The 18,574-nt window shown below is 46.6% G+C and overlaps 2 protein-coding genes across 4 annotated transcripts in view; one reads left to right on the top strand and one right to left on the bottom strand.

Annotated features, from left to right (window-relative positions):
- Positions 1-13,534: 13,534 nt before the first annotated feature.
- On the top strand, positions 13,535-16,149 carry HSD17B10 (hydroxysteroid 17-beta dehydrogenase 10). Of its 2 annotated transcripts, none has more exons than XM_021709352.1 (6): positions 13,535-13,564; positions 13,927-14,091; positions 15,008-15,172; positions 15,293-15,421; positions 15,503-15,584; positions 15,813-16,149. In XM_021709352.1, exons 1-6 carry the CDS (start codon positions 13,538-13,540, stop codon positions 16,001-16,003), a joined length of 759 nt encoding a protein of 252 aa, XP_021565027.1. In that variant the 5' UTR covers positions 13,535-13,537; the 3' UTR covers positions 16,004-16,149. The 2 variants fall into 2 exon arrangements, with proteins under 2 accessions (XP_021565027.1, XP_008050140.1); XM_008051949.1 differs by having other exon boundaries at positions 15,503-15,611; positions 15,813-16,147.
- A 217-nt stretch (positions 16,150-16,366) lies between these two features.
- The window catches only part of RIBC1 (RIB43A domain with coiled-coils 1), a 6,607-nt gene continuing 4,399 nt past the window's right edge, over positions 16,367-18,574 (bottom strand). Inside the window, exons 4-6 of one of the 2 annotated variants that reach the window (XM_008051932.1) lie at positions 17,399-17,517; positions 16,594-16,988; positions 16,367-16,487 (exon numbers count right to left, since the gene is read on the bottom strand). In XM_008051932.1, the coding sequence (XP_008050123.1) occupies positions 16,406-16,487; positions 16,594-16,988; positions 17,399-17,517 (596 nt within the window). In that variant the 3' untranslated portion in view covers positions 16,367-16,405. Of the gene's footprint in view, positions 16,488-16,589; positions 16,989-17,398; positions 17,518-18,574 lie in introns of those variants that run through there. The other variant, XM_008051938.1, reaches the window with a different exon arrangement.

Raw genomic sequence — 18,574 nt, 5'->3', positions numbered from 1 at the left:
GCTCCCAGCCACCGCAGCCTCGACCTGCTGGGCTCTGGCGATCCTTCCGGAATTACAGGCATGCACTACCACACCCAGCTGATTTTTTGATTTATTGTAGAGAAGAGGTCTCGCCAAGTTGTATAATTTGAATTTAAAGACATAAATTTGGGCTGGGCACAGAAACTTCTACCAGTTCCCTGCCCCTTTGATTTATTGGTATCAAGGGGAGTAGCCGAGCATTACTCGGACCATAACAATACTTTAAACCAAAAGTTATTTTGTTATACATTCTATGTTGGATTAGTAATCTTTGTGCCTGGTCTGCAGGCAATTCAGGAGGAGGGTGTAGGGTAGATGTGGCTCCTGAAACTTTTGTTTCTTGTCCCACCCTAGAGAGACTAATTGAGAACTTGAAGATTTTAAGTATTAAAGGTTTTAAAAGCATAATGTTATAACACAGGATTACAGGTCATTGTTAGTTACTTATTTAGCAAGTGATAGGCTAAAGATTTTGAAAAATTTAAAAAAAACCTCTCTTTTTGTAACAAAGACAGCAGTGGGGGCTAACTGAATTTGTCTCTTCCTTTCCCTCTATTGTTTATAGGAGAAAATTCTTTTGGAGATTGAGATTGTTAATTAAGAGGCTTGTGTTTTGGTCTCTGAGTAGCCTTTTTTTTTTTTTTTTTGAGTCAGAGTCTCACTCTTGCCCAGGCTGGATGGAGCGCAGTGACACGTTCATGGGCACCACAGCCTCGACCTGCTGGGCTCAGGTGATCCTTCTGCCTCAGCCTTCCAAATAGCTGGAAATACAGGCACACAGCACCACGCCCGGCTAATTTTTTGATTTATTGTAGAGATGAGGTCTCACCACATTGCCCAGGCTGGTCTCGAACCCTTGGGCTCAGGCAATCCTCTCACCTTGGCCTCTCAAAATACTGGTATTATAGGCATGAGTCGCTGTGCCAGGCCTGCCTTACCATCTTTAATAAGTGTCATGAATAATATTTTTTTCTTTAACAATACTTAACCTCTCTATGCCTCAGTTTCCTCAGCTAGCCAGTCCTCCCACAGAGTCATTGGGAAGACTGAACTAGTGTGAGAGAAACACAATATAGTTGTGAAAGTAGGTGCTCAGGAAAGTGTAAGGTCGGTGGTACCCGAGGGCAGGGTGGGCCTCAACAAGATGGCTCCAACCCAAACCAGGAGAACAATGGGCAGAAGTGAGCCAGCAAAAATGAGCTACAGGAACTAAGACCCCAGCCACAAAACCAGCCAGTACCTGCTACAGCGATTCTAGCAACCCTGTTCATGTGACAGCTGTCCCAACCAATAATCGCTCTTCCCAATCCCCATCACAGCTTTCTCAGCGTGCCCTTTATAAAGCTGTCACCCATCTTGCTGGGCGTGACTTCTCCAGCCCACAGCTATATGGACCAGAGAACCTCGCCCGGGATTACGCTAATAAATTTTTCTTGGCTCCTTTGTTGCCATTTTGCCTGGTCTGGTTTCCTTTACCTTACAGAAAGGAGTTCCAATTTGGACCTTTCACTAGGTCTCTCTCATCTGGGTAAGAGACCAGACAAATGTAGCTTGTGCTCATAAGAATGCAGATTCTGAGGCCGGGTGCAGTGGCTCAAGCCTGTAATCCTAGCACTTTGGGAGGCCCAGGTGAGAGGATTACCTGAGTCCAGGGGTTCAAGACCAGCCTGAGCAACTCGTCTCTACAATAAATCAAAAAATAAGCTGGGCATGGTGGCATGTGCCTGTAGTTCCAGCTACTTGGAAGGCTGAGGCAGAAGGATTACCTGAGCCCAGCAGTCGAGGCTGTGGTGCCCATGAACGAGTCACTGCGCTCCAGCCTGGGCAACAGAGTGAGACTCTGACTCAAAAAAAGAAAAGAAAAAGAATGCAGAGTCTGGAGTCAGATCGCCTGAATCTGAAGTCCTGCTTTGCTTCTGACTAGTTATGTGGCCCTGGAAAGTGGCTTTTCAGTGCTCATTTTTTTTTCTTTTTCTTTTCTTTCCTTTTTTTTTTTTTTTTTTGAGCTGGGCTCTGGAAATCCTTCTGCCTCAGCCTTCCAAGTGGCTGGAACTACAGACGTGCACTACCACGCCTGGCTAATTTTTTGATTTATTGTAGAGATGAGGTCTCGCCAAGTTGCCCAGGCGGGTCTCGAACCTGCGGGCTCAGGCAAATCTCTCACCTCGGCCACCCCACGTGCTGGGATTGCAGGCTTGAGCCACCATGCCCAGCCTACTTTTTTCATCTGTAAAACAGGGTTGATTGCAATGCCTACCTCACAGGGTTGTTGTGAGGATTAAAGGAGTTAATACACTCACCACAGAGCCTGACACATGTTATATCAGTTAAACAGTATGATTGGGCCTTGGAATCCTCATTCATAAGAAGCATTAGGCTTTAAGGTTCCTGAAGCCCCTCAGAATGTAAGGTGGCCTCTGGAGATGACTGAAGGGCTGGGGCATCGATTAGGAAGTGGTTAACAAAAAAGCCCAATTGGTCCTATAATGGCTTCCCTAATAAGTCTACAGAAGACTCTCAGCTTTCTAGATCACCTGCCTGGTGGACGTATAAATTTAGCCTTTAGTCCGGAGTAGGGTGGCTGTAAGGGGTTACCTTTTATAGCCCAGGCACTTGGCAGACATGATCTACTTACTCAGTTAAGTTGGATACTCGTGTTCCCACTTCACAGTGAAGGAAACTGAGGCTGAGAGACCATGACTTGACTCAGGTCCCACAGATGCCTGTTTGGTGGGTGCGTGGTACTTATTACGAGTCAGGCGCAGTGGTTCATACCTGTAATCCAGCACTTTGGAAGATTGGCGGGAAGATCACTGGAGGCCAGTTCCATCCAGACCAGGCTGGACAATGTAGCAGGATGCTCATCTCTAAATAAATAAATAAATAAATAAGACTTATTACAAAAACTGCCTTTAAAGGCTCACACCCAGAATAGGCACCCCCCTACCCCATGGGCTCCCCATCTCTGCGTGTTGCCCAATCACACTGGCGGAAGTTTCACTGTCAGCTGCAATTCTGCACCAGCTGCCTCATCTCCCCCACAGTCGTTTATTCTGTTCTGAGTCTTTCCGAACTCTACCTGGAAAGGTGTAGAGCAGAAGTGATTATCACATTTTGTCCCTTGTCCTTCTGATTTGGGGTCTGGGGGTTTGGGGGAAACCAGTTTAACTCCCGGACTGAAGAGCTAGAAAGCCCAAGCCCTGACGAAGTCCAGGCCCTTCGCTTCTAAGGAAGAGCAGGGCGGGGACCCTCCGCACCGCCTTGATTAGCAAGAAGGCTGGTGAGGAGTCCAGGAGTCTCAGCACCGATTACCTGGGCCTTCCTCCTCCTGGCTCCTGCTCCCTGCCAGCGGCAGCTGTCACTCCTTGTTCTCGTGCCAGCTGGCTCCTCTTCCTCACCCTTATTCCTCCCTGCTTGCTTTCCTCTCTTCCTTCGGGCTCTTCACATCCCCTTTGCATCCTCCTGACTTCCTTTCTTGCTCCCCTCCTCTTTGCCTTCCTCAACCTCCGTATCACTGGAATATGTCAGTTCCCGCTGATTCCTCCCTGCTCCAAACGAAAAACAAACAAAAAAGCCTAATTGGTCCTATAATGGCTTCCCTAAGTCTACAGATTACTCTCAACTTTCTAGCTCACCTGCCTGGTGGATGTGTAAACCATAAGGTAATTCTTCCAAGGCTGTGAAAGGAAGATTGATGTAAGTGGAAATGACATTCTGTACTGGTCACAACATTTAATGATTCCACCAGAAGACACAGGACTATTGCGATGTCATAATATATATACATTCATTCAACAAATACTGCAATCTGTTTCTGTGCCAGGCTCTGTATTGCGTAGCAAGGATGTGGAGATCAGAACAGATCCTTGATCTCTCAGGTGGGTAAGTGTTGATTCAGAACTGTGGAAGCACGAGGAGGGGCATCTCATCATTTTGGAGGTTATCTGTAAAGTAGGGTTGCCAGATTTAGCAAATAAAAATACAGGCTGCCTACAGATTTGAATTTCAGATAAATAACAAATACTTTTAAAGTATAAGAATGTCTCAAATATTGCATAGGACATGCCTATACTAAAACTTATTCATTGTTTCTCTGAAATTCACATTTAATTATTGTGCATCCTGTATCTCATCTGGCAACAATACTGTCAGGGGAGGGGTATCAAGTCATATTGTTACTGGCTGTTATACAGGCTCAAGTTACTCATCAGTCATCAGATTATGGAGAACCTTAAAAGTGAGGGGGGACCACTGAAGGAGTTTAAAACAAGGGGCAACATAATGAAATTTGGTTTTTGGACCGGGCACAGTGGCTCACACCTATAATTCCAGCACTTTTGGAAGCCGAGGTGAGAGGATTGCCTAAGCCCACGGGTTCAAGACCAGCCTGGGCAACTTGGCAAGACCTCATCTCTACAAAAAATCAGAAAATTAGCCAGCTGTGGTGGCGTGTGCCTGTAGTTCCAGCTACTTGGAAGGCTGTGGTGGAAGGATCACCTGAGCCCGGCAGGTCAAGGTTGCGGTGGTCATGAGTGTCTCACTGCACTCCTGCCAGGGTGACAGAGTGAGACGCCATCTAAAAAAAAAAAAGAGCCAGGCTCGGTGGCTCAGCCTGTAATCCCGTGCCTTTGGGAGGCTGAGGTGAGTGGATTGCCTGAGCCCGCGGGCTTGAGACCCGCCTGGGCAGTGAGACCTCGTCTCTACAATAAATCAAAAAGTCAGCTGTCGGAGTACTGGCTCCGACCGAGGGTGGGTTGGACCTGCACTGGAGAATCTAGACGGAGAGAAGAGACCACTCGAAGGCAGTTCTTCTGGGAACAGTCTGATCAGGACTGAAGCCAAATTTTATTCGGACTCCTTCCAACTTATATACCATTTTCTATACCCTCCAGCAGTGTGATAATCACTTGCTGGGGGCGTACAAGTTCCGTGCTTTACAAACTATGCATCACAAGACCATCACAAGATTTGCAAGTTCCAAGCAAACAATTCGAATTCCATGATGCCTGCCGTGCTTCACAAAACCCACATTAAGGTCACAGGTGCACAATTTCAATACAGATCGTTCAAAGTGTTTTCCATAATGTTCAATAAATCATTCATATTATATTCTTTGTTCTAAATCCTGATTAATACAAAAAACTTTCTAAGTTAACTCTAGGTTCAATCCAAGTTCATTGACTCCTAATAATTTTTAACGATTAATATTATCAACTTAACACTATACTAGAATCTATAAGTTTACTTAAATGACTTAGCTGTTAGTTATACTATTATCCTATTACGATTTAACGTAATGCCTTATAACTCAGTTAAAACTTATTCTTAAACTACCAAACTTTATTATAATTCATATGAGTTTCATATGTCTAAACTTCAATTTTTATATAATGTAATGATTGACCTTTAATACTATGCTATATCCTATATTAAGCTAATACCTCATCATTAATTCTTTTATAAATCTTATAGTAACTATTATATTTGAATAATGTAGCAAAAGGAAACAAAACAGCAAGCATAAATTTACACAACTATGAGTGCATATGTATATATTTTATCCTAACAAGTCTACCCTAAAAATCAAATAGTAGCTGTCACACTCTTGAACAAGGAAATGCATGGCCGCCATGATGGCGGCCGTGGGCTGAAGCAGAAAGAGTTTCGGTAATTAACAAAACAAAAGAAAACGTTCTGCCTGGCTAGGGGCAGGACGACAAAACTATTATGGTAATTTAGTTTCTAATCTTATCCCTATGGGAAACAGCTTTTGGGAACAAGAGCTGACTACCCAGTCTACCAGGAAATAGAAGTTAAAAAATATCTAGAAAGAAGTAAAACTTAGAAAGACAGAGAAAAATAATTCTGCTGTGCACTTTCCATCAGGCATATTGATATTTACTTATAAGTTTTACTGCCATGTATGCACACTGGTCACTAATCACACGCCAATATTATAGGTATAACTGATATCCTACATCAGAGGCGATCTTCCAGATGGGCCTTTACAGGCCTCAGCCATGTAGCTATAGATGTTGGCTCCCAACAGTCAGCCGGGCCTGGTAGCGCATGCCTGTAATTCCGGCTACTCGGAAGGCTGAGGCGGAAGGATCGCCGGAGCCCAGCAGGCGAGGCTGCAGTGGCTGGAAGCGGCCACTGCACTCCAGTCTGGGCAACCGAGTGAGACTCCAATTCAAAAAAAAGAACTTGAGTTGTTGGAAGTGTCTAAGGAACATCTGGTGTAGGGGGCCAGCGAATGATTGGCTATATAATTGTGAAGTTCAGTGGAGAGGGTGAGCTGAAAGTAAGATTGAGAAGGTCTCAGCAGAGTGGCTGTATTGAAACCAGAAGATGGATGAGCTCCCCAGAGAGGGGATGGGAAAAAAAAGAATACAGGGAGGAGACAAAGGAATGGTCAGGGAAGTATGAGGAATCAGGAGAGAGAGGCAGCCATCATGGAAGCCAAGAAGAGGTTTCTAGGAGGAGGAAGTGATCAACATGTTGAATGCAGCAACAAAGATCTGATTACACAAAGGCTGAAAAATGGTCATTGATTTGGGCAACAGTAAAGTCTTCATGACCTGAGGTTGACATCACACAGACTCATTCAGACATCAGCTCCATTTATGCAAATGGTAAACACTCAGCTAGCATACATCTTCAGCACCCTCTCAGATGCTTGCCACAGTCATTCTCATGTCCCTCACACTTCTTCAGAGTTTAAACCATTCATTTGAACTATGCCCCAACTCACTCAGAAATTGTGGCACACATTTGGATGTTCCTCATACTCATCACTTGGGGTTCTTTTTCTTTCCTCGTGTAGTTAACCATAGAATTGGGCTTCTTTTTATTTGCCAGTGTCACTTCAGAGCCAGCTAGGGCCAGTGCAGCTCTGTTTTTGCAGAGATGACTGCAGAAGTCCATAAGGGTTAAGTGGGTTATCTTGTAGTTTTTATCTCCCAGGAGTGAAGACCAGATTTGTTTTTCTATATCTCCGGGAAGTGTTAATGTGCTCCAGGAATTGAGACACAATGCTGAGTGTGGCTGGTTCCGGTGTCCTTGCCAGGGCCCCTGGGCCTCAGGATTCCACTAGACATGTAACCAAACTGATGAGTATCCACTATGTGTAAAGGTTGAGATCACACTATTCACTATTTTCTTTTTTATCTTTTTTTGTTTTGAGTCAGAGACTCACTTTGACACCCAGGTTGGAGTGCAGTAGCACCTCACGGCTACTGCAGCCTCGACCTTCTGGGCTCAGGTGATCCTTCTGCCTCAGCCTTCCAAGTAGCTGGAATCACAGGCATGCGCCACCACACCTGGCTAATTCTTTTGATTTATTGTAGAGATCTCACCAAGTTGCTCAGGCTGGTCTCAAACCCCTGGGCTCATACAATCCTCTCACCCCCTCCTCCCAAAGTGCTGGGATTACAGGGTGAGCCACTGTGCCCGGTTTATTCACTATTTTCTAATGATATTGAGACAGAGGTGTGTGCAATAGGGAGGATGCTCAATGACACAAATCCCCAAGAAAGTGGGAGGGGCTGGGACACACAGCCCAGTGGAAAGCAAAGCCCCAAATAGGACTTTTCTTCTGTGAGACCCAAGGAAAGGATGTGATATGGAGACCCACTATTGTCTGTTCATATTGCCACAGCCCCTAGAGGAGGGTATAGCGAGGGATTGAGTGGGCATGCATATACCCACATTCCTGAGAGCTAACTAAAGGGGTAGTCTCCCCTTATCTCCTATGCACTCCCAGTAAATAACATCAAAGAATCCTTAACTTTCCTGCAGACTGTGCCCAGTTAACTAAGAGATGTAAATTCCCACTTACTCCCTTTTCTTAGTAGTCACAATAATAATATAGTATCAAGGTAATCATAAGTCTTGTCATTTGTATAACTTTTGCATATAACAACATGTAGTAATGTATGATGTCTTAGGCCCTATTAACTCTCTTTACTCTATGGCAATCTTGATTAATACTTCTGCTGGGTGTTACTGATAAAAAAAAAAACAAAACCTGAGATATCTCTGGTAACTGGTGCCCGGAAATGTGGACCATAAATTTCTTTCTTTCTTTTTTTTTTTTTTGAGTTGAGGTCTCACTCTGTTGCCCATGTTGGAGTGCAGTGGCATGCTCAAGGCCACCACAGCTTCGATCTGGGCTCAGGCGATCCTTCTGCCTCCGCCTTCCAAGTAACTGGAACTACAGGCATGCGCTACTATGCCCAGCTTTTTTTTTTTTTTTTTTTTGAGTCAGAGTCTCACTCTGTTGCCCAGTCTGGAGTGCAGTGGCATGCTCATAGTCACCGCAGTCTCGACCTGCTGGGCTCAGGTGATCCTTCCACTCAGCCTTCCAAGTAGCTGGAACTACAGCTGCGCACCACCATGCCCAAGTAATTTTTTGATTTATTGTAGAGACGAGGTCTCAGCAAGTAGCCCAGGCTGGTCTCAAACCCCTGGGCTCAGGCAATCCTCTCGCCTCAGCCTCCCAAAGTGCTGGGACTACAGGTTTGAGCCACCACGCCTGGCTATTTTTTAATTTATTGTAGAGGTGAGATTTCACCAAGTTGCCCAAGTTGATCTCAAACCCCTGAGCTCAGGCAATCCACTCACCTTTGCCTCCCAAAGTGCTGGGATTTCAGGTTTGAGCCATTGCGTCTGGCCCATAAATTTCATTATTGAAAAAATGCAACTGTGACTTAAATTCTATACAATGCTCTGCCAGTCATGTAGCCAGTGTATAGGTACCAATTACCCTGAACTTATTAAAGTGGACTGTAAAACTTGAAGGGTGAGCAGAACCATTTTAAAAAGCTCAGAAACCCGGCTCTTCCCCCTGGATTCAAATTCAGAAATAAACCTCTTTCTACCAGTTCCCTGTCCCTTGATTGATTGGTATCGAGGGAGAGTAGCTGAGCATTACTCAGACTGTAACAGATGGTGTGGTAGAGACTAATTAATTAATTAATTAATTTTTAGTTGAAGTCCCACTCCATCGCCCAGGCTGGAGTGCAGTGGCACGCTCATGGCCACCCCAGCATCAACCTGCTGGGCTTCAGCAATCCTTCCGTCTCAGCCTTCCAAGTAGCCGGAACTACAGGTGCGCGCTACTGTGCCCGGCTAATTTTTGATTTATTGTAGAGACAAGGTCTTGCCAAGCTGTCTGGGCTGGTCTCGAACCCACAGGCTCAGGCAATCCACTCGCCTCAGCCTCCCAAAGTGCTGGGATTACAGGCTGAGCCACCAAGCCCAGCCAAGGGTAGAGATAATTTTAGAGGTGACAAGAGCAAAAGTGTTCACCTCATGGCTTCCATTTGCTCTAAACATAGTTTTTCTTTTCTTTTTCTTTTTTAATTGGCAGCCCTCAGAACCAGAAGTTCAGAGAACTCCCTCTAAATACAGTTCTTAACACAGGGTCTTATAGACCCCTGGTGAGTTGGTGGGTAGAATTCAAGGCATCCATGGACTTGGATGGAGGTAAAATTGCATCTTTATTTTCACTGACATTAACAGAAATGCAGCAAGTCCTTCTAGGGGATGTGGGTAACAGATTATAGTGGTATTGGCACCTGTGACTTTGCCACCAATAAAAATCAGGTTTTCATTATTATGGTTGTTGCATATCTCTCAAAATAACATCACTATTTCAAATTATGATAGTCACTAGACCTGTTAGTTACTATCAAATTATGATAGTCACTAGAGCTTGTTATTTATGTGTTACTAAATAAGCACATATGTGTAATAACATTACAGATTTATTTCTAATTATTTGAAAATTTTATTTCAATATAATTGGTGTCTTTTGTAATCCTACTTATAGGATGCATGCACTCTTCTGAAAAGGGTTTTCATAGACTTCAGCAGACTGCCACAGGTGTCCACAGCATAGAAAAGGCTAAGAAACACTACTCTGAAGAGTAACAGTAGGTAACATTTACATAGCTCTTACTAGAGGCCAAGCAATGTTCTAAGTCCTTTATCCTTATAAAGTTGTTAATTCATTTATTTGTAACAATCCTACAAGGTAGCTGCTTTGATTATACCCACTTTACAGAAGAGGAAACTGAGATATATCCTAACTTGTCCAGGGTAATTCAGCTAGTAAATGACAGAGCTGAAATTCAAACCCAGGGCTTCTGGCTCCAGAGTCTGTGCAGAAAAGTTAAGGGATTGAATCAGTAGAATGCCAAGGGGCAGCCGGGCATGGTGGCTCACGCCTGTAATCTCAGCATTTTGGGAGTCAGAGGTGAGAGCATTGCCTGAGTCCAGGGGTTAGAAACCAGCCTGAGCACTTGCTGAGACCTCGTCTCTACAATAAATAAAAATAATAGCCGGGCTCGGTGGCTCAGCCTGTAATCCTGTGCCTTTGGGAGGCTGAGGTGAGTGGATTGCCTGAGCCCGCGGGTTCGAGACCCGCCTGGGCAGGCGAGACCTCATCTCTACAATAAATTAAAAAAAAAAAATTAGCCGGGCGTGGTAGTGCACGCCTGTAGTTCCAGCTCCTTGGAAGGTTGAGGCAGAAGGATCGCCGGAGCCCAGCAGGTCGAGGCTGCGGTTGCCGGAAGTGGCCACTGCACTCCAGTCTGGGCGACAGAGTGAGACTCCAACTCAAAAAAAAAAAAAATAATAATAATAACAATAATAAATTAGTTGGGCATGGTGGCACATGCCTGTAGTTCCACTACTTGGAAGGCTGAGGCAGAAGGATCACCTGAGCCTAGCAGGTCGAGGCCGCGGTGGCCATGAGCGTGCCACTGCACTCCAGCCTGGGCGACAGACTGAGACACTGACTCAAAAGAAAAAAAAATGCTAAGGGGCAAATGGGTGGAGGATGCTGGTAAGGATGGGCGAAAGGAGCAGAGGAATAGGAGAGGTCTACACCAGCCGGAAGAAAAGTAGGAAGTGGTTGCTAGGCTGGAAGAAAATAGGAAGGCCCATATAACAACAGGGTTCAAAGAGATAAAAAGTGGTGGAGGAGAAGACATACCGGGACACATCTCCTGGGTAGGGAGTCATTCCAGGGGATGTCAAGGGCAATAAAGTGGCCTGAACAAGTGATTAAAGTAGAGTGGAGATGAAAGTCCCTGGATTTAAGCAGGTGAAGGAATAATAAAGGTAGACCTGAAAATGCTCCTAAGATACATTCATTCATTTATTTAACACAGTCTAGTACATGCTAGGTGGTGTTCCTGGCATGAGGTAGCTAGGAGGTGAAACAGCCGAAAAAGACCCTGGTGCTATGGGATTTACTTCCCAGCAGGGGGAAAACTACACAGACAAGCCAGGTCAGACCAGACTCAAAAGACTTTAGGCACAATTCTGCCATATGAAAATTCTAAAAATCATAAGATTGTTTTTTCAAACTCATTAGGTGGCAAAACCTGACCTGAAGTAGTGTGAGGCTATTTATAGTCTTTATTCACATTTTGTGTGAATTGCCATACGTTTCACTTTAGAAATATCAATGTTTAATTATGATGTTCCAGACTTTTCTCAGTAGTTATATAATATAGAATAATATACCTTAGAAAGAGTTATGTATGTAGAGTTATGTCTTCCTTTTTAAAATTGAAAAAACTCTATTCCAAAACACATCTGGATTCAAGGTTGGAAAAAGGATTATGGACCCACTAGTGCTATGCAGAAAATTCAAACAGGCAATAAGGGCCAGGCGCGGTGGCTCAGCCTATAACCCCAGCACTTTGAGAGGTCGAGGTGAGAGGATTGCCGGAACCCATGGGTTTTAAACCAGCTTGGGCAACTTGGTGAGACCTCGTCTCTACAATAAATCAAACTATTAGCCGGGCATGGTAGCGCGCACCTGTATTGCCAGCTACTTGGAATGCTGAGGTGGAAGGGTCGCCTGAGCCCAGCAAGTTGAGGCTGTGGTGGCCATGAGTGTGCCACTGCATTCCAGCCTGGGCAACAGAGTGACTTCAACTTAAAAAAAAAAAAAGCAAAACGAACCAAAAAACCCCCCACAAATATGCAATAGGATAGTGACTAGGTGACTACAGCTTGAGTGGTCAGGGAGGACTCCTCTGGGAGGTGACATTTGACCTTAGTTCTGAATGACCAAAAAAAGGGGTCATGCTAAGATTGGGGGAGAGCATTCCAAACATAGGGAACAGCAAATATGAACACAAAAGAGGCCACTGTGATTGGAGCATATTGGGCCAGGTGAAGTGCTACAAATTGATGGTAATACTTCATGCAGACAGGAAAATTGTGAGTCTGGTGCTAAATTCTTTGGTAAATATGGTGTCATGACCATGAGTGTGGTTGTTGTCAACAACTAGGAGGCCCAGAGGGAAGTGTTTCTGGATGGGAAGGCAATCAAGGAGCTATATCAGAGAAAACAAAGCAGTTATGAGGCTGAAAATTAAGGCTAAGATTTATGGCCTGAAGTCCTTGGTTTGGGGAAAAATATGGAAGAAAGATAAGATGTCAGGGATCAAGATTCTAATTGGGCTGCTGGTTGAAAGATGTCCGAGGATAGCCAAAGACCTGGGTCTTCAATAATAGTCTCTGGTTGAGATCCAATCTGCAGTGTGTAATCTGGGCGTATGGACTTCAAATAGATTGGATAAAGATAGAGGAGAGTAGTAAAGGCTGAACTGATGAAAGGTGTTTTTGCCTCTCTAGGTTTGTGCTTCTGGGTAGCACTGTCCCAGAATCTGTCTCTAAGCACCTCTCTTAGTGGCTCTCAACATCTATACCTCTGTGATCTTGTCTGGAATCTGTTCCTATCTCAGCCTCAACTTGAATATTGTCTCTACGCGCTCTATCTCAGAATCTCTCTTTGGATCTCCTTTGTTTGAGTGTTCTAGAATCTGGTTCTCCGTTCCTTTCTTTTCTTTCTTTTTTTCTTTTTTCTGAGTCGAAGTCTCACTGTGTCTCCCAGGTTGGAGTGCAGTGGCACCCTCACGGCCACCGCAGCCTCCACCTGCTGGACTCAGGCGATTCTTCCGCGTCAGTCTTCCAAGTAGCTGGAACTACAGGCACGCGCCACCACGCCCGACTATGTCCTTTCTTTTATCTGTGTCAGTCTGTACTGTAATTCTTTCTCCAACTGGACTGTGCCCTTTCTGTAAGGCACGAACCCTTTATTATTCCTCTGGGTATCCCCAGTGACCCGCATAGAAAACATACAGTCACACAGGAGTGTCAGACACATTTGTGCTTGAACGAAGGCATTTTCTGAGGAGGAAGGAACTCAATCTCCACACCCCTCCCACCACGCGGAGTCGGCCACCTGCCAAAAGGCCAGCTAGGGAGTAGAGCGGAGGGTGTTGCAGTATTGCGCTGCTGTTGCTGGGCTCTTAGTCCAGGTGAAATAACCCCCTGGGGACACCTTATCATGAATTCGCCCTCTCGCAATAGGATAGGGCAACGGGCCACGCCCCTACGTCTCGCGCGGCGGCCGGCCGCCCCTGCCGCACCCCGCCCTCCGCCAATCAGCGAGCGCCTAAGCAGCCATCTGGTGGAAAGTCGGCGCAAGATGGCTGCGGCGTTGCGAAATGTGCAGGTAGAGCGCTCTTTGCTTCTGCTGCTTGATCTGCTGCTCGGGCTGGGATAGCGCAGCGTTGCCGGGAGAAAGGGTCATGCTTATCTAAGACCTGGTATCGCGGCGGTTGGGCTCAGGACAAAAGTCAACACTCCGCGGAACACTGCGGCATATGTATGTGGGGTGACCGGACAAGGTGTCTGGGGATGAGATTCCCGCCCCCACCAGAGGTCTTGTCAGTGAGGAGAGGAAACACAGCTAGGTCACACCCCAGGGGTGACCAAGACCTCTTCCCTCTTCTCTGCAGAAGCCTGGAGAACGGGCAGGTGACAGGGTGGGGATGGTCTGGGCAGTGTAGTAGCTGCCCTTGTCCCTCTTCACAGGGTTTGGTCGCAGTAATAACCGGAGGAGCCTCGGGCCTGGGCCTGGCCACGGTGGAGCGACTGGTGAGACAGGGGGCTGCTGCTGTGCTTCTGGACCTGCCCAACTCGGGCGGGGAGGCCCAGGCCAAGAAGTTTGGAAAGAGCTGCGTCTTTGCCCCAGCCGACGTAAGTGGGGTCACCAACACCGGTCTGGTAACCCATAGAGGTCCTTACCATAAGGGTGTCTTCTCCCTGTCCCTTTTGACTTGAGCCTTCAAGCACTCTAGGGCCACCAGTTACAAGGTTTCTCTAAAGATGAGATTCACAACAATGGGAATGGGGATGGATTAGACATAACGATCTCTTGGAGGGGGTAGGCATAGTGGAAAATGCATATTGTGCCCTGTAATTTTATATTGATGAAGCTGAAAACCTTGTTTTCATGAAACAAACTACAGAGGGTAAAGCTTGATGAAACCGTCTTAGCAGATGGAGATAAAAGAAAACTAGTTTATCTTTCCGTCAATAATTCTCAAAACATTGAGAGGCTGAGTTGAGAAGATTGCCTGAGCTCAGGGATTCGAGACCAGCCTGGGCAACTTGGTGAGACCTCCTCTCTACGATAAATCAAAAAATAAGCCAGGCGTGGTAGCATGCGCCTGTAGTTTCAGCTACGTGGAAGGCTGAGGTGGAAGGATCGTAGGAGCCCAGCAGGTCGACGCTGGGGTGGCCGTGAGTGTGCCACTGCACTCCAGCCTGGGCGACAGAGTAAGACTCTGACTCAAAAAAAAATTAATAATTCTCAAAACAGGGTTGTATCAGTGTTCTGATCCACATCAGTTGAGAACCTCCAGAGGCATGTGAGTTTATCAAAAGAGGGTTCTGATTTGAAAAAATGTTTTACAGCATTACTCTACGGAACTTTTAACATTTTCACCTTTGCCCCATTCTCAAGTTTTACCGCAACCCTTGCTCTTGGCTTCTCCCTTGTTCTCACAGTTCTTTTCTCACCCAAGGACTGAGCCTGTCCTGCCCTCCCCCCATACCCCAGGTTTAGTGAAGAATGTGTGTGCTGGGAGATGAATATCTTCTCCCTTTGAAGGTGACATCTGAGAAAGATGTGCAAGCAGCCCTGACTCTAGCAAAAGAAAAATTTGGCCGTGTGGATGTGGCTGTCAACTGTGCAGGCATTGCAGTGGCCATCAAGACATACAACTTAAAGAAGAGCCAGGCTCATACCTTAGATGACTTCCAGCGAGTTCTCAATGTAAGGCCTTCGGAGGTTCTCTAGGGCTAGGAGTAAGTGGTCTGGCTATGGGTATCCCTGAAGCTTTAGGGGACAAAAGGCTGCCTCAGCCCCTGTATTATGTCTCTACCTGCCCTCCAGGTGAATCTCTTAGGCACCTTCAATATGATCCGCCTGGTAGCTGGTGAGATGGGCCAGAATGAACCAGACCAGGGAGGCCAACGTGGGGTCATCATCAACACTGCCAGTGTGGCTGCCTTCGAGGGCCAGGTGTGTGGACAAAGGCAAGGCTTGTGCCTCCTCAATGACTTGTTGGGGCTCTCCCACCTATGACCTCCACTCCTTCTCCAGGTTGGACAAGCTGCATACTCTGCTTCCAAGGGAGGCATAGTGGGCATGACACTGCCCATTGCTCGGGATCTGGCTCCCATAGGCATCCGGGTGATGACCATTGCTCCAGGTAGATATAATCTCTCCCTGCCATATCTGGGATTTCATGGGATCCATGGGCAATTGAGAGGGGAAGGTATTCACCACCTAAGCAACAGTAGTCTTTCATCTCTGAGTCCTAGGGAAGCACTAAGATATAGGACTAAAGTGAGGAAAGACTGGGTAAATATGAAAGCAAGGGTGGGTCTCTGACTTTGGCTGCCTTGTTTAGGTCTATTTGGCACCCCACTGCTGACCAGCCTCCCAGAGAAGGTGCGCAACTTCTTGGCCAGCCAAGTGCCCTTCCCCAACCGACTGGGTGATCCTGCTGAGTATGCGCACCTGGTACAGGCCATCATCGAGAACCCATTCCTCAATGGGGAGGTCATCCGACTGGATGGAGCCATCCGCATGCAGCCTTGAAGGGAGGAAGCAGAGAAAACACATACTCCCTCTGCCCTTCCTTCCCCTGGGATACTACTCTCCAGCTTGGGAGGAAGCCCAGTACCATTTTGTAACTGCCCACCAGTCACCCTCTGTGCCTAATAAAGTCTCTATTTCTCACAGGGCGTGGGTAGTACTGTGTACTGGGGGACCTGGCATGGGGAGAAAGGTGAAGGCTCCTACAGGGTTGGATGCTTAGACCCTGGGTAGGGTGAGAAAGGTAGTACCTCACATTTTATGTCCTGTTAACAACTCGTGGCCTTGATTTTTAGTTAACTTTATTATCTAGGGTTAAAAGTAAAGGTATGCAGCATTTTCCTCTTTGACTCATAGCTATCTATGAGCTTGATGGAAGAGAAGGTAGAGATGACCATCCTGAGCTCAGCGGCTGTTGGTGTTGAACTGTAGGTGATATTGGGCTGTAGGTTGATTGTTGTAAATTATTGAATTCAGATAATTCCGCCTGTGAAAGAAATTCAGAGGCCTCAGCTTCACCTCTCTCCTTGGTCCGCACCATCTCTCCCCTCCTTCCCTTGGCATTCTCCCCACCACCACTCCCTAGAACTCACTGGGCTTTTTGCTCCTTAGCCAGTTGCTGGTTGAAGGAGCCTAGCCCCCTCCGAAACTCAGCACACAATTCCCTCTCCTGCTCTTCTAGCTCCAGCACTGCCTGGGTGGAGTGCATGGTCTGGCTTTCCCATTCGGTATCCAATGCTTGTTGGGCCTGGCGCTGTGCCTCCTTCTCAAGGCGTTGCGTCTCCTGGACTTTTCTGATGGCAGCTTGTTGCTCTGGAGTCATGCCCTTCCAGCAATAGGGCAGGACCCGGTGGGGAGCTATAGGTTGTTGGGCGACCTGGGGGTTCTCAGTCAGTAGGTCACTTATGATCTGGTTCTGGATCTCCATGAGGTTAGCCTCCTGTTCACGCTGATACTCATGGCGCTGCTGCTTAGCCCGGTCAGCTGCCTAGTGGGGTCCCCAAATGTAAGCATTTGAGTGCCCAGCCTTAGGAAACTCTTGTCACAGGGTAGGAGAATATGGTCCTACTCCTCCATCTCAGGGAGAGAAAGGACAGACATTACATGATCTTTTAAAGACCCTAACATGGGGGAAGGGATAGGATAGGCAGGGAACTTCTCTGCCCTCAGGAAGCCCTTAGACTGAGAGGCTGGGGATGAGAGGGCACTGCTCTGTTCTCAAGTCATTTTGCACCTGGAGGTAGGGAAAGGTGACTTGTGCTCTATAGGGACCTTAGGTGAAGGGGGAGTGCTCCGGTAGGGAGGGCTGGTGCTGACTTGAGAAAGGATGTGTAGGAGGGATGTGGCTAAGGTTCCCAGGACATGATTCAGGGGTTGGGAAGATAGCTTAGGCCATACCTGGGCTTTGTTGGCATTGGCCATGGCAGACATCATGGCCATGCGACAGGACTCCTCCAACTTGGCCAGCTGGGTGGCTCGCATGTCCATGGCTAAGCACAGCTGGTCACTGAGCATATCTACACAGAAATATGGTCAGGACATCATACTGGTCTGCTGCATTCCTGGTTCACTCATTCAGCCATTTGTTCAATAAGCTTTATGTGTGTGTACATATGCTTAGGAGGGGGGTAGTATCCCAACTGTCGGGATGTGGAAGGAGCTACTCTTTGGGGCTAGGGATAGCCAAAGTGTAGCAACAAGGATCTCATAAATGCCTAACTGAAAGATGCCTCCAATGGACTTGGGTCCCATTGCCAGCTCTGCTGCTTCTGAGCTTCGTGGCCTTGGGTAAATCATTTCATATCTCTGAGCCTCAGTCTAAGGACCATGTGTTGGATTCTTTTTTTTTTTTTTTTTGAGTTGCAGTCTCACTCCATCGCCCAGGCTGGAGTACAGTGGCATGTTCACGGCCACCCCAGCATTGACCTACTGGGCTCAGGCGATCCTTCTGCCTCAGCCTTCCAAGTAGCCGGAACTACAGGCGCGTGCTACCACACCCAGCTAACTTTTTTTTTTAATTGTAGAGATGAGGTCTCGCCAAGTTGCCCAGGCTGGTCTCGAACCCATGGGCTCCCAAAGTGCTGGGATTACAGGCTTAAGCCACCGCACCATCCCGTGTTGGGTTCTTAGCACACCATAAAATTAGATCCTATCCTCAGAGAACTCCCTGTCTAGTGGGAGAGACCAAACATAGATAATCAGACCACAATCTGGCAAGAGCAACAGCAAAGATGTGTACAGGGCATTATGAGGGCTTTGGGCGGTGCATGAGAGGAAGGTTTCCAGGAGGAAAGATGATCCTTAAAAATGATATTTTGTATATAGGCTAAAAGAGCAAAGGATGTTCCAGGCTGAGGGCACAGCATAAGCAAAAGTACTGACTTTTTTTTTCCCCACTGTAGCCACTCTGAACTCCTTGCTGTTCCTAGGACCTGTCAAACTGAGGCAGACACTGTACTAGACAATTAGAAGATGAGTGGACATGAGAGAGATAGTTTATCTTCAGTGAGCTGACATTTTGGGGAGAAGACAGATATATATATATATATTTTTTTTTTTTTTTTTTTTTTTTTT

The sequence above is a fragment of the Carlito syrichta genome, unplaced genomic scaffold (genome assembly GCF_000164805.1).
Source record: "Carlito syrichta isolate Samal-C Ts95f unplaced genomic scaffold, Tarsius_syrichta-2.0.1 Scaffold67773, whole genome shotgun sequence".
Taxonomy (NCBI): Eukaryota; Metazoa; Chordata; class Mammalia; order Primates; family Tarsiidae; genus Carlito; species Carlito syrichta.
Note: the sequence above shows the minus strand (reverse complement) of the source record. Positions and strands in the feature narration are given on the sequence as shown.

Bases quoted from the DNA above. Each gene is read 5' to 3' on its own strand.
- HSD17B10 (XM_008051949.1), top strand. From the start codon at position 13,538: ATGGCTGCGGCGTTGCGAAATGTGCAG. The intron at 15,422-15,502 runs GTGTGTGGACAA...CTCCTTCTCCAG, and splicing joins TGGCTGCCTTCGAGGGCCAG to GTTGGACAAGCTGCATACTC. The intron at 15,612-15,812 runs GTAGATATAATC...TGCCTTGTTTAG, and splicing joins GGTGATGACCATTGCTCCAG to GTCTATTTGGCACCCCACTG.